General features: G+C 35.4%; 1 protein-coding gene across 1 annotated transcript; it reads right to left on the bottom strand.

Moving 5' to 3' along the window:
• Positions 1-2,439: 2,439 nt before the first annotated feature.
• LOC136816648 (lysophosphatidylcholine acyltransferase 2-like) lies at positions 2,440-11,808 on the bottom strand. The gene is made up of 9 exons (XM_067072982.1): positions 11,549-11,808; positions 10,682-10,716; positions 9,800-9,854; positions 9,409-9,491; positions 9,053-9,178; positions 8,495-8,648; positions 3,715-3,813; positions 3,053-3,194; positions 2,440-2,612 (listed from the first exon to the last, which is right to left on the bottom strand). Exons 2-9 carry the CDS (start codon positions 10,693-10,695, stop codon positions 2,446-2,448), a joined length of 840 nt encoding a protein of 279 aa, XP_066929083.1. The 5' UTR covers positions 10,696-10,716; positions 11,549-11,808; the 3' UTR covers positions 2,440-2,445.
• Between the last annotated feature and the right edge of the window lie 1,672 nt (positions 11,809-13,480).

The raw sequence follows: 13,480 nt of genomic DNA, 5'->3' as shown, positions 1-13,480 counted from the left end.
TTGAAAAGATCCCGTCACTTTAATCAAACAAACTCAAAATATTTTTTATTTTCAAAGTATTATTTTGGTTCGAAATATATATATCTTTTTTCACTAAAAGCACCCATTCATGCAATGTTATAAAGTTATATACCGTTGGAAGGATGATCTAGAGAAGAAATATTTAACACATCGAATATTTCCATGAAATCGCAAATTGAAGAAGAAAAATGAAGATTTTTCTTCTGTTTTCTTCTGTTTCAAAAATCATGAAACGACATTTTTTATTTATTATATAATTGCCCCGCAGGGGCTTTTGTTGCTTCACGTAGCGAACTTGCTCGCCAGAAAAATATTCATGTTCAGATTCATGTTGTTTCTTCCGATTCTGAGCGGGCCGCCGCGGTTAAAAATGTTCGCTCGCACCTAATATTATATTTCTTTTGTTGCTACTTGGTACTTTATAGGAATCAAATCAATAACTCTTGATTGAAGGCCATATACCTTTCAGTAATTAGTTCTTTCAAAGTAAACAAAGAATGACGAAAAAATTGAGCATATTTATTTTTATTATAAGCATCTACTTCATAAGAATCAAATCAATATCTCTTGATTGAAGGCAATATGCCTTTCGGTAATAAGTTCTTACAAAGTAAACAAAGAATGGCGAAAAAGATGAGCATGTTTATTTTTATTAAGAATCAAATCAATATCTCTTGATCGAAGGCAATATATCTTTCGGTAATTAGTTATTAGAAAGTAAAGAAAGGATGGCGAAAAAGATGAGCATGTTTATTTTTATTATAAGCATCTACTTTATAAGAATCAAATCAATTTTCAGAATTTTTGGCGTTTCCACTGTGATAACATATGAGCGATAACTTCTCTTTTTGAGATGTGAGCGACCGTCTATCCCATGTCATCTCAAAAGTAAAGTTGAAACCAAGCTTTCTTCCTCCAACTTAAATTTTATCGATAAAACGAATTTAAAATCTACACGTAATGTTGCTTACTTTGGGATATTTCGAAAGGAAGCTCTTCGGGGCATTCTTAGCGACAGCTACTTTCTAGTATATAATATTTGAACGAATATTTTTTCATATCTTTCTTAGATAAAGTTTTCATAAAAAATTTCATGTTATGATTTTTGAAACAGAAAAAAAATCTACATCTTCTTCATTTTTCAATTTTTCAAAAATCTTCTATCCTTACGATTATTCACCTTGGAAATATCTCTCCAACAGAGTATAACTTGTATAACTTTATAATATAGCACGAATGGGCGCTAAATGTCAAAAAGAAATTTCCACATACCTTTGAGATATTAATAAACTACCACATCTGAAATTCCCAAATATAGCATATAATAGTATAATTTATTGCATAAATTAAATATTTGTTTAACGTGAATTAAAGACCAACACGCAATCATAAAATCTCACTTTTAAATATATATTAATTATTATAAAAAAACTACAAAGAAATTTTAACAGCTACAAAATAATAAGTAAAAAAAACTATTGTTAAAATAAACTGAAAATAGTGCAGTAACAAAAAAATCTAAACTGTAAATAGTGCTAAAATATATTTATATAATTATTAAATAAAACAAATTTGATCGGTTATAAATATTATAAAACTTTAACGTAAACTTAGGTATGAAACAAAATTACTGTCCATCTAATGGGCCATTCCATTTTATGTTCATACAGGGGGTGGAAGAACATTTCCAGGGGGTGACTTGAGCAGAATTTCCAGAGGGTTCAAAAGAGTGCTTTTTTATTTTCCAGGGGGTAAAAAATTATTTTTAAAAGTTCGTCCACCGTCACTTTAAAATATAAAAAGAAATTTTCCAAAAGATTTTTTCAGCAAATTTTGCCATTTTCCAGGGGGTATCCACAATTTTTTTTTGGCTTGAAAAAGTTTGTCTACCCCCTGTATGGAAATTAAATCCAAAGAATTTCTCCAGAATTCAAATTCAGCCAGCAGTTTTTAATACCTGGTCATTATTTCACAGATGTTTTTTTGCAGCAATTAATTTTTCGGTCATTTTCACAAACTTTGTTTGAATAAGTTCAACCATATTTAAACTGCTTTCAATTTTCACCCGTAAATTTCTCAAACTAATTTCGCATACATACCAATACATTAAATTTTGGCTGAGTAAGTTTCCAGCCATATTGTATGCGTCACATATATCATATACGATCACCATCAATTTTTCTTCATTGTTGTCAATAGAAACAACGATAGTATCAATACGTCGATAAAAAAACTCAAAAAATGACAAATCCGGCACATGTTCATCCAAGGTTAACGTCACATAATCTGGAAATTTTTCTCTGTGTCTCATCAATATCGCCAATTCAATCATCACCAAAACAATCAAGGAAATACAATAATAAGAATGAAAAATAAATAAGAAAAACAAGTAGCTTACACGGAAACAAATTTCACTAAATATCATCATATTTGGACGTCCGGCATTATTTCAGTGTCCGCTTCAGTGACGGATGTCCGGCGTAATTCCGGTCTTGAAAATGTCATCGAGGAAGATCGTTCTTTAAGATGACGGAAGTGGATGAAAAGGAGAGCGTATTCCGGTTTATTCAAACAAAATGTACGAAATGAATCTAGAAAGAAAAGAACGGAATTTCAAGATTATGTGACAATTGCAGGCTGCTAACATCCACTAACGGATTCGTGCTCCTTATATATTGTTGGATGTTGAAACAAACAAAGATCTATACTACCTGGGGTTTTTTAGAGGTCTGCGATTCAGACTAGAGACAATATAGATTGCTCAATGTTTTTACGGAACGCGTATTGGTGATTGAATAAATACAAGATAATTTTCTAATGATAAATTGAATTTCTTAAAAATTATCCATTCAATTCCCTTCAAAATTTGGGCGAAATATGAATCTTACAAGATTTATCTTTAGAAAAAAACGACGAAATTCTAATGACGTTAGAAAAAAATCAGCAAAAATTTGAGAAAATCCTTACTTTGCTGATGTCATCGAAAAAATTAATTCAAGCTAACATCGACAGGGGCCAAGAATTCTCTTACCTTTAGTGACCTTCCCATTGCCCTCAGCGTTCATATTCTTGTAAATTAACTTGATATGTTTCTCTTCAATCGGTAACACACTTTGGATGGGTGTTGAGAAATTGTCATATTCAATGTGTCCCGTATTATCGGGGTCAAACATCTAATATGAGAAAAAGATAAAACTTTCAACTGATATTTAGACCACGTTCACACGGTATTGTTCCCTTTCACTCCGAAACGAAATGAAGCCTTTCTATTGGTTAAATTCAAGTTCAACGTCACTTCTAACCAATAGAATGGCTTCGTTTAGTTAAGGAGCGAAATGGAACAATACCGTGTGAACATGGTCTTAGACCATATGGGGTAGGGTGAAAAATCCAGAGGGGTCAGTAAAATTAAATGGAAAATCCAAGGGGATCCTGAAAAATTGAAAAAATAAATTCCAGGGGTCACCTTTCCCAAGAAGACCTCCTCAACAGGGGGATGCACATTTTTTCTCCTATTCATGATATGCACCATTGCAATGTCTTCTGATAATACCTCACGGACCCAGTAGCTGATTGGTTGTAAGTGACGTAAAATCAGTCAAGACATCACTTGCAACCAATCAGCTGTTGGATCCGTGGAAGACATTGCAATGGTGCATATTATGAATACCCCATTTAAAATGTCAAACTTACAGCGAATGCAGTTTCGATATTTTCTTCTGTATTGAAGGGTCTTGAGATTAAAGTGAATCCAAGTAAATATTCACGAAATGTGATCAAGTTGTCACCGTCCTAACAAAAACATAAAGTAAAACTAATTAACTCTCCCTCTAATTCGAATCTTTCTATAATTCGATCTTGCTTCCCCGTCAAGAAGAAACTATCTTAAAAAACTTTCTATAATTTGAATCTCTTTCTAATTCGAACGGATACGATTCCCCATTCGATTTCGAATTAGTCGTGCTGAATAAACAAAAATTGTTTTTCTTTCCTTCTTTCTGACCAATCTTACTCCACACAGACACGGAGTCAATTTTTTTTTTTTTTTTTTAACATTATTATTTCCTTGATCTCCAAAAATATTGGTTCTTCTTACAAGAAAAGTGTTATATAATGTATATGCTGTGTGTATGAAATATATAAATAACTAACAACTCGAACAGATACGGGAAGAAGGACTCATCAGAAGGAATAAGGAAAACTAAGTGAAGCTCGGAATCAGAATACTGAAATATGACGTTTGGAAGTTTGTTCGATTAGTAATAATTAAACTGGATAACGGCTTGTTCGCAAGATAGTCGTCCTAGATAAATTATGACAGACAGTAAGAAATAAATAAACTATTTTTAGATAAATAATATCTCGTAAATATATTATGAATTTATATAGGCCGAGGACTAGGCATAGAAACAAGATTGTGAGAAGTGTGAAAAAAAAATAAAAAAATATTGTAGTTAATTCGATGAGGCGTTTGAGTTGAGGAATGTGATACAAAAAAAAATAAGATACTAAATAAGATACTAAAAAAAGGAGTATGCTGTCCCAGCCTTATTGTTAAAAATATATATGGTGAAGATCAGAGATCTGACCTCAAGGAGAGAAAGTGTTGAAAAGATGAAACATAAAAAGGCACTAATATTTTATAATTATATTATATTATAATTATAGATATAGATATATAAGCATAAATGTAAATAAATTTTAAACTAATTTAAAGCTTAATGTGTCAAAAACGTTCAATGAAAAGGAAAGGATGGAGTTAGGTTAGAATCTTGAAGTAGTAAAACATTAGAATTCGCAACACTATCAAGAATATAGTTATTGAGATACTTAGGTAACTTCGAATAGGTGATTATTGAAAAATTTCAAAGATCAAATTGAAGTCAATGATTTAGCTAATGCCCTATCAAAATAAAATTTCCAAGCTTGATTTGCAAAGCTATCTTTTGATTCGATATGCTTTATGTTGATAGGTAAGTCATTAAAACATGTAGCACCCTCGTGCTCAAAGGTACCGGCCACACGATTTCTGTTTTCAACATCATGCAAAATAATGTTTTCAGAACGCAGCTCTCTGTCAGGGTTGGTTACTTTGGATAGGCGTAGGTAAGATGGCCAATCGGGGTTATGGAGTGCGCTGTGTACGGTTTTTGCCATGGTGAAGTCGATCATTTCGGTGACGGGTAGCCATTTCAGCTCGATAACATCTTTGATGGAGGCGTGGCGCTTCAGCACAAAACCAGCCGCGGCGTTCTGAACTTTCTGCAAACGTTTTAGTTGGTATTTTGCAGCATCTGAAAGTAGCACAGATCCATACATTAATTTGCTGAGCACCAAAGACTCCACTAGCATTTTACGTTGGTGCCACGTTGTGATGTTTTGAAACTGTTTCAAGTTACGAAGTTTAGCAAAACAGCACTTTAGCGTCTGATTAACATGCTCAGTCCAATCAAGATGCTCGTTGAATTTGACGCCGAGAATCTTGAAGTTCTGGACTCTTTCGATGTCTTGGCCGGCACTTTTTATCTCGGCAACCAAGTCAGCAAGCGAGTGGCGTTGTGCTAGCTGTCTGGTTGAAAATACAGTCATTTTTGTTTTCTTAGCATTCAAACAGAGATTATTTCGGTCCGACCACTGGTTAATGTTATCGATTTCTATCTGTACGGATTCGATGGTATTTTGTATCTCTTTGATTTTTGCGTGGCGTAGTAGTGTTGTATCGTCAGCGTAGAGAAGATAGGTACTCTGACCATTAGTGTTTATTGTGGTAATGTATAAGTTAAACAGAATAGGGCCGAGTATACTGCCCTGTGGAACACCAAACTGAACGTTTAACTTGTTAGACGATTTGTCGTCGATCTGAGCGTACTGTTTACGGTTGGACAGATAATCACCGATAAGAAACAAGACTTGTCGGGAGAAGCCAAGATTGTTGAGATGCTCCAGTAGAATACGATAATCAACTGTATCAAAAGCTTTCGAGAAATCGGCAAAAATCGATAAGGTCACTTCACTTCTACTCATAGCAGTTTTAATATCATCTTTCAGTTTAAGTAGAACAGTTGTGGTTGAATGAGATTTTCGGAAACCGGATTGACTGTCGAGGTAAATAGATTTCGTTTCAATGTGGTCTGTAAGTTGTTGAAGAATGACTCTTTCGAATACCTTGGATAGGATTGGTAGGATGCTGATGGGTCTGTAGTCGACTAGTGATTGGGGATCGTTGATTTTGGGTACAGGACAGATTCGGCTAATTTTCCAGTCGTCTGGAAAAGTTGACGTTGTTATACAGCTGTTGATGATGTGAGTCAGGGGTGATGCGAGGTATTCTGACACTGCTTTGACGAACTTTGATGGGATATTGTCTGGGCCGGTTGAGCAGTCCGATCTCAGTTTTTGGATGGCTTTAAGTACTTCGTCATGAGTCGCATGGCGAAGATGGAAGTTATCTGGATGATCAGGTAACTCGCGAATAAAAGATTTTGAGAGCTCTCCAGCATTCTTCCCCGTCGTGCGAACAGCAGTTGAATTGAAGAATTTGTTGATTTCGTCTGGATCGATACTCATACGTTTCAAGCGAGGGTGAAGAATTTTGTTGATGACATTCCATGATTCTGAGGAAGTTTTATTTGCGAGAAGGTTTTTTAGAAACTTTTTCTTTGCATCTCGGATATTTGATTTGAGATCGTTTCTTGTCTTTCGGAGCTGCTCTAGCTGTACGTCGTTTCGATCGTTTTTCAGACTCACTCGAAGTTCTTCTTTCTGACGCTGCAGGTTTCGTACATCTAGATCTTTCATCCACGGAGATGATGGGCGTGTCAATTTAACTTTTCGTATAGGTGCATGGCGGTCAATACACTCAGTGATTAGTTTATTGAGTGCACTGACCTTATCTGAGGTGTTGTCAAAAGCGTACACGATGTTCAATGGAAGCTCACGAAAATCGTTAACATAGCTTTCAAATACAAGGCTTCGCTCGTCTCTAATGTATTTGTGTCGAGGTTCGTATCGAGGTTTATTGATTTTTAATATACAAAATGGAGAGTCATGATCAGATATTTCGTCACAGAAGACAACGTCACTCGCGATCAATTTCGTATCAGTGTTGGTAATGACGTGGTCAATAAGAGTTCTCGACTTTCTCGTGGGTTCGGATACTAGTTGTTTGAGATTGAGCGTGCCCAAGATATTGTTGCAGGCTTCGTGCTCAGGTGAGGGCACAAGCAGATCGATGTTCAAGTCTCCTGTGATGATTATTGGACCGTGGTGAACGATTGTCGCTTGGGAAATCAGTGACTCGAATTTAACTAACCAATATAGCTTATCACGAGACTTGCTGCTGGGCTGATAAACAATACCGATTAGGACATTGGAAAGTCGATTCTTACCAGTAAGTTCAATTCACTGATGCTCAATGGTTGTGTCAAAAGATTCGATATCCTTTCGGGCTTTGTGTAGGATGTTTGATTTGATGTAATAGCCGACACCACCTCCACGTTTAGCGTCACGATTTCGAAAGTCTTTTTCGTAGCCTGCGATTTCATAGTGAGACAGCAAGTTTTTATTGTCTTTTAACCAGGTTTCGGACATGGTGATTATATCGAATTCGGCGAAGGTAGATTTCATTGATTGGGTGTTCAGATGCGCTATGGAGAGGTGCTTTCGATGTTGGTCGAGCAGAGCCACAGAGGGAGGCGTAGTGCCGTTGGTTAGATCGGGCACTGTAGAATCCAAATCAGACAAGTTTCGAATATTGAAGAATGGATGGATGGTTAACGTACACGTGTGACAGGTCCATAGATACGGAACACGGGCATTATCTATTCGAACATTCTTACCGGCGCATTTATGGTGAAGCTGTTCTTTGCACGATACACACTCAAGCCGTTTCGAGTTTATTCTTACTGTTTTGTTGCATGAGGCGCATAAAATGGGTCCAGGATTGATTTCGACATCTCCACACAGTAACAGTCTGTTATAACAGCAATGGTTTGCATAATACGTGATTGGAGCTGAGTAGAAAGTTCTTTTGGATGTGTACAGTGCGTACTCTCGTTGTTTTTGTTGAATAGCACACGAGTCAGTCAATGTAAACAACAGAATCAGGAGCAAAAAGTTCATTTTTTCCATTTCCTGTTGACGTTTAGTATGGAAAATACACCAAAAGATGCAGAATCTGTTCGAGAATCTTTTTGATGCAAAAATGTGATGATTTTCTTCTTTTTCTCGACTTAAACAGCAAAAAACTAATAAAAAACTTCACACTTTCTTTTGACGTTAGAAAAAACGTCCGTTACGCGCGAAGCCGTTGCATTGCATCAATTCAATACGAAAAGGCTTATAAGTTAAAATTGATGAGTAAGCAAACGATACCAACTTGTTATGAAAATAAAAACTTTAAGACTTGATTTCCCCAAAAAGGTCTGACCGATAGTTTGTCGTATATACTCCGATACAAAAGTAAAACTCTTACAATATCATAGATGCGAAAAATAGTTTTGACTTCTTCCGAACTGATTGGCAAATGAAGATAATCGCAAAATTCTTCCAAATCTAACTTTCCATCTTTTGAAGAATCTATTTCAGCAAATTTCTTCATATAATCTATCATACAGTCACAATTCATTCTGAAAAGAAAAATGATAACGCCAAATTAACGTCAATTACAGTAGTGCTTCACATAGCTTACGGGGATATTTTCGCGGGAACTAGTTTTCGCGTTTTTGGGTGTCTACCGCGAAAATTGGTTTTGCGAAACACAATTTTTACTTACAATCTGCAAAAAACCCTAAGAAAATGAAAGAATTTCGGCAAAAATACGGTGTCAACGAGAAAATTAGTTCTGCAAAATGCGCCAATTCAGTACCCTCGCACCGCAAAAATCAGTTCCGCAAAACCGCGAAAAGTAGTTCCCTTAATGTATCGAACCTAGGGCTAAACGTTGGTTTGCTGTTACCCGTCACTCCACCATGGTACTCAAGTCTACACAGCTGGTAATCCTTAATTTTGGCAATCAGAGCAAAATACCTACCCGATCATTGGGCTAAGTTTATAATATTCGACCAATCCAGCATCCATGGGCAGACCAAGTGAATGTGCAGTTTGCATTAGTCTACAATCTTCATATGAGTGGTCTGTCACTGGAACCTTGGCCGCTCTGTTTTGGCGGAGATAAAAAGAAGTAAAAGTGTTGATAATACGCATACGAGAAAAATATCATAAAAAAGATAAAAAAATCTTTTTATTCAAAGACTGTCATTATTCACGATATGCGCTATTGTAATGTCTTCTGACATTACATCACGGACCCAATAGCTGATTGGTTGTAATTGGTTGTAATGGCACTCATGATAAGTTGTAGTTTTCAAAAGAAAGGAATCATCATACTTTCCCATATAATCACGAACATTTCTTGAGAAGAGAAAGGGATCAGCTTTTTCGGCTTGAGTAGGATGGTAAGTTGGAAGAACCTGTGAAAAGATGGAAAAAAGTCAAGTCATAACCTTACTTAAAATATATAAGTAAGTCTGCAAACGCAGTCGAGGGCGACCCGAAGGTTCCTCTTTCGATAACTATCTACCCGCTCTGGGTTGCTCCACCTACATTTGATCCTTTTTTTTATTGCCGAGCGTCAAGCATAAATTAATAAAATCTTTTGTTTAAAACGATGTGTAAGCAAATTATACGAGAATAGCAAAATATACGTTAAATGATGTCCTTTAAATCGAGAAGATGAACGAATGTACGAACGAACGAACGAACGAACGAACGAAATTACCTCAACTTCAGCACGATTAATGAGCCTGGACATCATGACAAACAATACTTCTCTCCTGTAATTACAATCAAAAAAATTTTTATTTGAAACCAGAGACAATATTTTAACAATTATTTTAGCGATTTGATTCACTAAAATTGAATCTTCTTGCGGTTCTGTCCAATACGGCCCGGGGGCGGGGTACTAGGTTTGCGAGATAACGGGGTGGTGCCGCCCGATTTTTGAAAATCGGAAAATTATGGGTCTAAAATTGAAAAAAAACACGAAATTTTGTAGATTTGGGACCCTTAGCGGGACTGTTTTCCCGAAATTTGGCCTTTTTCGGGGTAAATATTGGTAGTTTCACTTCTTTTGTGACCCTTAGGGGGAGGGGGGGCTGAAATTAGAAATTGTGATTTTTGCGACGACTTTGAAGGTCCAAAACAGGGACCCTTGAGGGTGGCACATACCCTTACCCTCCATTTGCCTAAGTATCCCTCCCTACCCCCGGGAATACGGCCCGGTGGTCAGTCTTTTTTAAATAACCCAAGTTCTTTGAATAACGAAAACTTACTTTGTAAGCGTTTTTCGAATGTTCGTTTTAATAATTACAATCTCGGCGTTTCTTTCTAGCGATTCGTCAAACCACAATTTAAATATCATTAACCTGTCTTTATGTTTAGTAGCAATTTACTAAGTAGGTATCATTTTTGAATTCGAATGTTACATTAAATGCAAGGAAAATTTGGAAATTCATTTAAAAAAAAACGTTTGAGAAGAAATTTATTCGCAAAAAGTGACGAAAAATTAATTGGTGGTAAAGTCTTTTGCCGACGAATATTTATGACCGACGCACTTTTTGACAGATGAGTTTTCTAACGATAATGAGGATAATATACTTACGTGCTTGGTCCCATCCAAGTCCATGATGCATAATCCTATAGGGAAGATATTAAGAAGTAGGTTCATAAGATTTTGAATATAATCCTTATCTATAAAAGGTAAATTTAGATCATAGTTGACTTAAGTTTTTTCTACTTTAATCGGATTAAATTTCGCGTTTTGAAAAATTTCGCGTGGATTTAATTTCGCGAATAAGCCTGAAAACGGCTAAAAAATAGCCATTTTTTGCCACAAAAGGAGACTTTGGATTGGTTTCTCCGCCGAAAATGTGATTTAAAAAATTTTGTGGTGGATTTAATTTCGCGAGTCAGGAATCTCACGTGTTTTGGCGAGTTTTAATTTCGCGAAAATGGTAAAAATTCGCGAAATCGCGAAATTTAATCTCGCGAAAGTTAATCCGATAAAAGTATTTACACCATGAGAAGAATAGACGACACTTTCTTATGTAAATATAAAACTGTAGGAGATTCTCCGGGATTTTACATTTTTTTTGCCAGAACTTACACAAAATTAACCTTGAATGGGACAGAAAATATAAAATTTATAAAAATTTTCCAATTTTTTTTGAAGAGACTTTCTCAACCGGAAACTAATAGAAATAAAAAAGGTATCCTTCCCTCTAGTACCCTTTTTCCTGAAACACCTACCGCGGTGTCTCTAAGAAATATAAGAATACAGTTGAGACTCCATAACTCGAAGTCGAGGGGGGAGAACTTAAGTTTGTTCGAGTTAAGGTAATTTCGAGTTATGAAGTAAAGTTTATCAGGCATTGTTAACTGAAGGGACGAGAAAACTTGTTCGAGTTAAAGAGATATTCGAATTATGGAGGTTCAAGTTAAAGAGACTCTACTCTATTGTTTTTATTACCAATTTGTCTTTGAATTTCAACAATATCGGTTGAACTGGTAATCCAGGGTAAAACGCTCCAGGCTTGAAAGTGACAAAGGCTTGATGATTTGTGGTTGTTCCTGAATTAAAAATTAAAAATAAACCAGCTGCGCTGGAAGGTCAGCCCTAAAGGATAAGATAGATCTAGAGAGAGTAGCAAAAACGATGTGATCACAAGATAACGATAAACTACTCTTGGAGGTGGCTTAGGCAAAATGGGTGCACAAATCGTCAACATTTTGTCAGGGTCGATTACACATTATTTTATAAGCAACCGAGTTGCTAAGGGCTGAGGCCTCAATATGGCCCAAAAAATAAGGACTTGCTTAGCACCCTGAGGCCTCAATCCAATAGCAACTTTTCCCCCACAATAAAAATAATTTTGACACAACTTAGAAAAAAAGCCTTGAAAATCTTCGAAAAATCAGGAAAAATGCAAAAATGTGCTTGAAAATTTTTAAGCAACCCTACAAGCAACTTGAGCTGGATTCGAAAAACCCTTAGAACTCCAGGCCTGACCCAAGTTGCTGGGGATGATGGAGTTGCTTATAAAAAATGTGTAACAAGGTTTGAAAAATTTCATTTTTAACATAAATTTTTAACAATGTTGTTTTAGATAATCATCTATAAATATTAACATATTACTAGTACAATTAATTACTTCTTTGCAATACATGTTAAATAGGTTACTCTCTAGTTGAGTAAAGTCTTTAATTATTGTCCAATACCAACGTCATTCCAACAGCAATAATTCCATTAACAGACATTGAATTAGATACAGGGTAGGTATACTAAACCAAAAATCCATTGCAGCATCATAATAGTCCAAATAACGAATAAGCTTTTGAAAAAATATTCGTCGATATAATCGTGAAACGTGATGTGTTTCAGTAGGATACGTGAACGTGGTGTAATATTTTCAATTATTCCAGCATATAGTGGCGTTAAATTTGCAAATAGATGGTCGCCTATTGAATTCTGTAAAAAAAAAGATATTTAAATATTTTCTTCAAATTAAAAACAAGAGTTGACTTTATTGAAAGGGTAGCATGTATAAAGTAATCATTTTTGTAGTAAACTCCACTTTTTTGAAATTATATATTCATCAAAATATCAATTGAACACTATCAAACTTTTAATGTAGGTCACTTTTGAGGCTTCATTGATTTTAAAGCCTGAAGGGCTAGAGCAAAATCTTAACCTTTCCCGGATAAGGAAAAGTGAGCCACTAAACTCAATGTTTATAGTACCTTGTTTTCGATTTTTGTAGTGTCGATATTCGAACTATTGGATGGGAAGCAATATTTTCCTTCGTTGATAAAAAATCGTGATATTTGGTTATTGATTGATCCCTGCATAGCAGATCTGCAACAAAACAATGAAGATATTAAAGTCCCCATACACAGGTAAATAATAACAACATGAACCAAATCACTCCTCTTAAAACTTAATCATCATGATTAATTGCTTACGGTATAGTCCTATACTTCTTATCATATATTTGTACGTTAAAAGTAATGAAACAGAACGCTGCTAACTAGCTAAAAAATCCCTCTTATTCTTTCATTGAGACAAAGACTATCATAGATTTTAACGTTCTTGAGAGATGGCGGGACGAATAATCGAACCTCGTAAAAAGACATTATTCAAATGAAATGAAGGACTATAAAATGATTGCTTTCTAAGATATACCTAGAAACACACTTTAAAGTGTTTGCGTTAGCAATTTTGATGGATCAAAAGAGACCTTTAGCTTACCTATCACTTTTATGAACTCTTTCAGTATTCAGGTTGAAGAAACGAACCGATGGTTTAAAAGTACCTATCCCATGATGAGTGAAATGATTGAGTACATTGTACCAAACAACACAAAAAACAGAAGGCGATGGTAATACCAAGCTCAAACGATGC

This window comes from Clytia hemisphaerica, unplaced genomic scaffold (genome assembly GCF_902728285.1).
Source record: "Clytia hemisphaerica strain Z4C2 unplaced genomic scaffold, Clytia hemisphaerica genome assembly, whole genome shotgun sequence".
Classification (NCBI taxonomy): Eukaryota; Metazoa; Cnidaria; class Hydrozoa; order Leptothecata; family Clytiidae; genus Clytia; species Clytia hemisphaerica.
The sequence above is the reverse complement of the archived record's forward strand: the minus strand, read 5'-3'. Positions and strand labels throughout refer to the sequence as shown.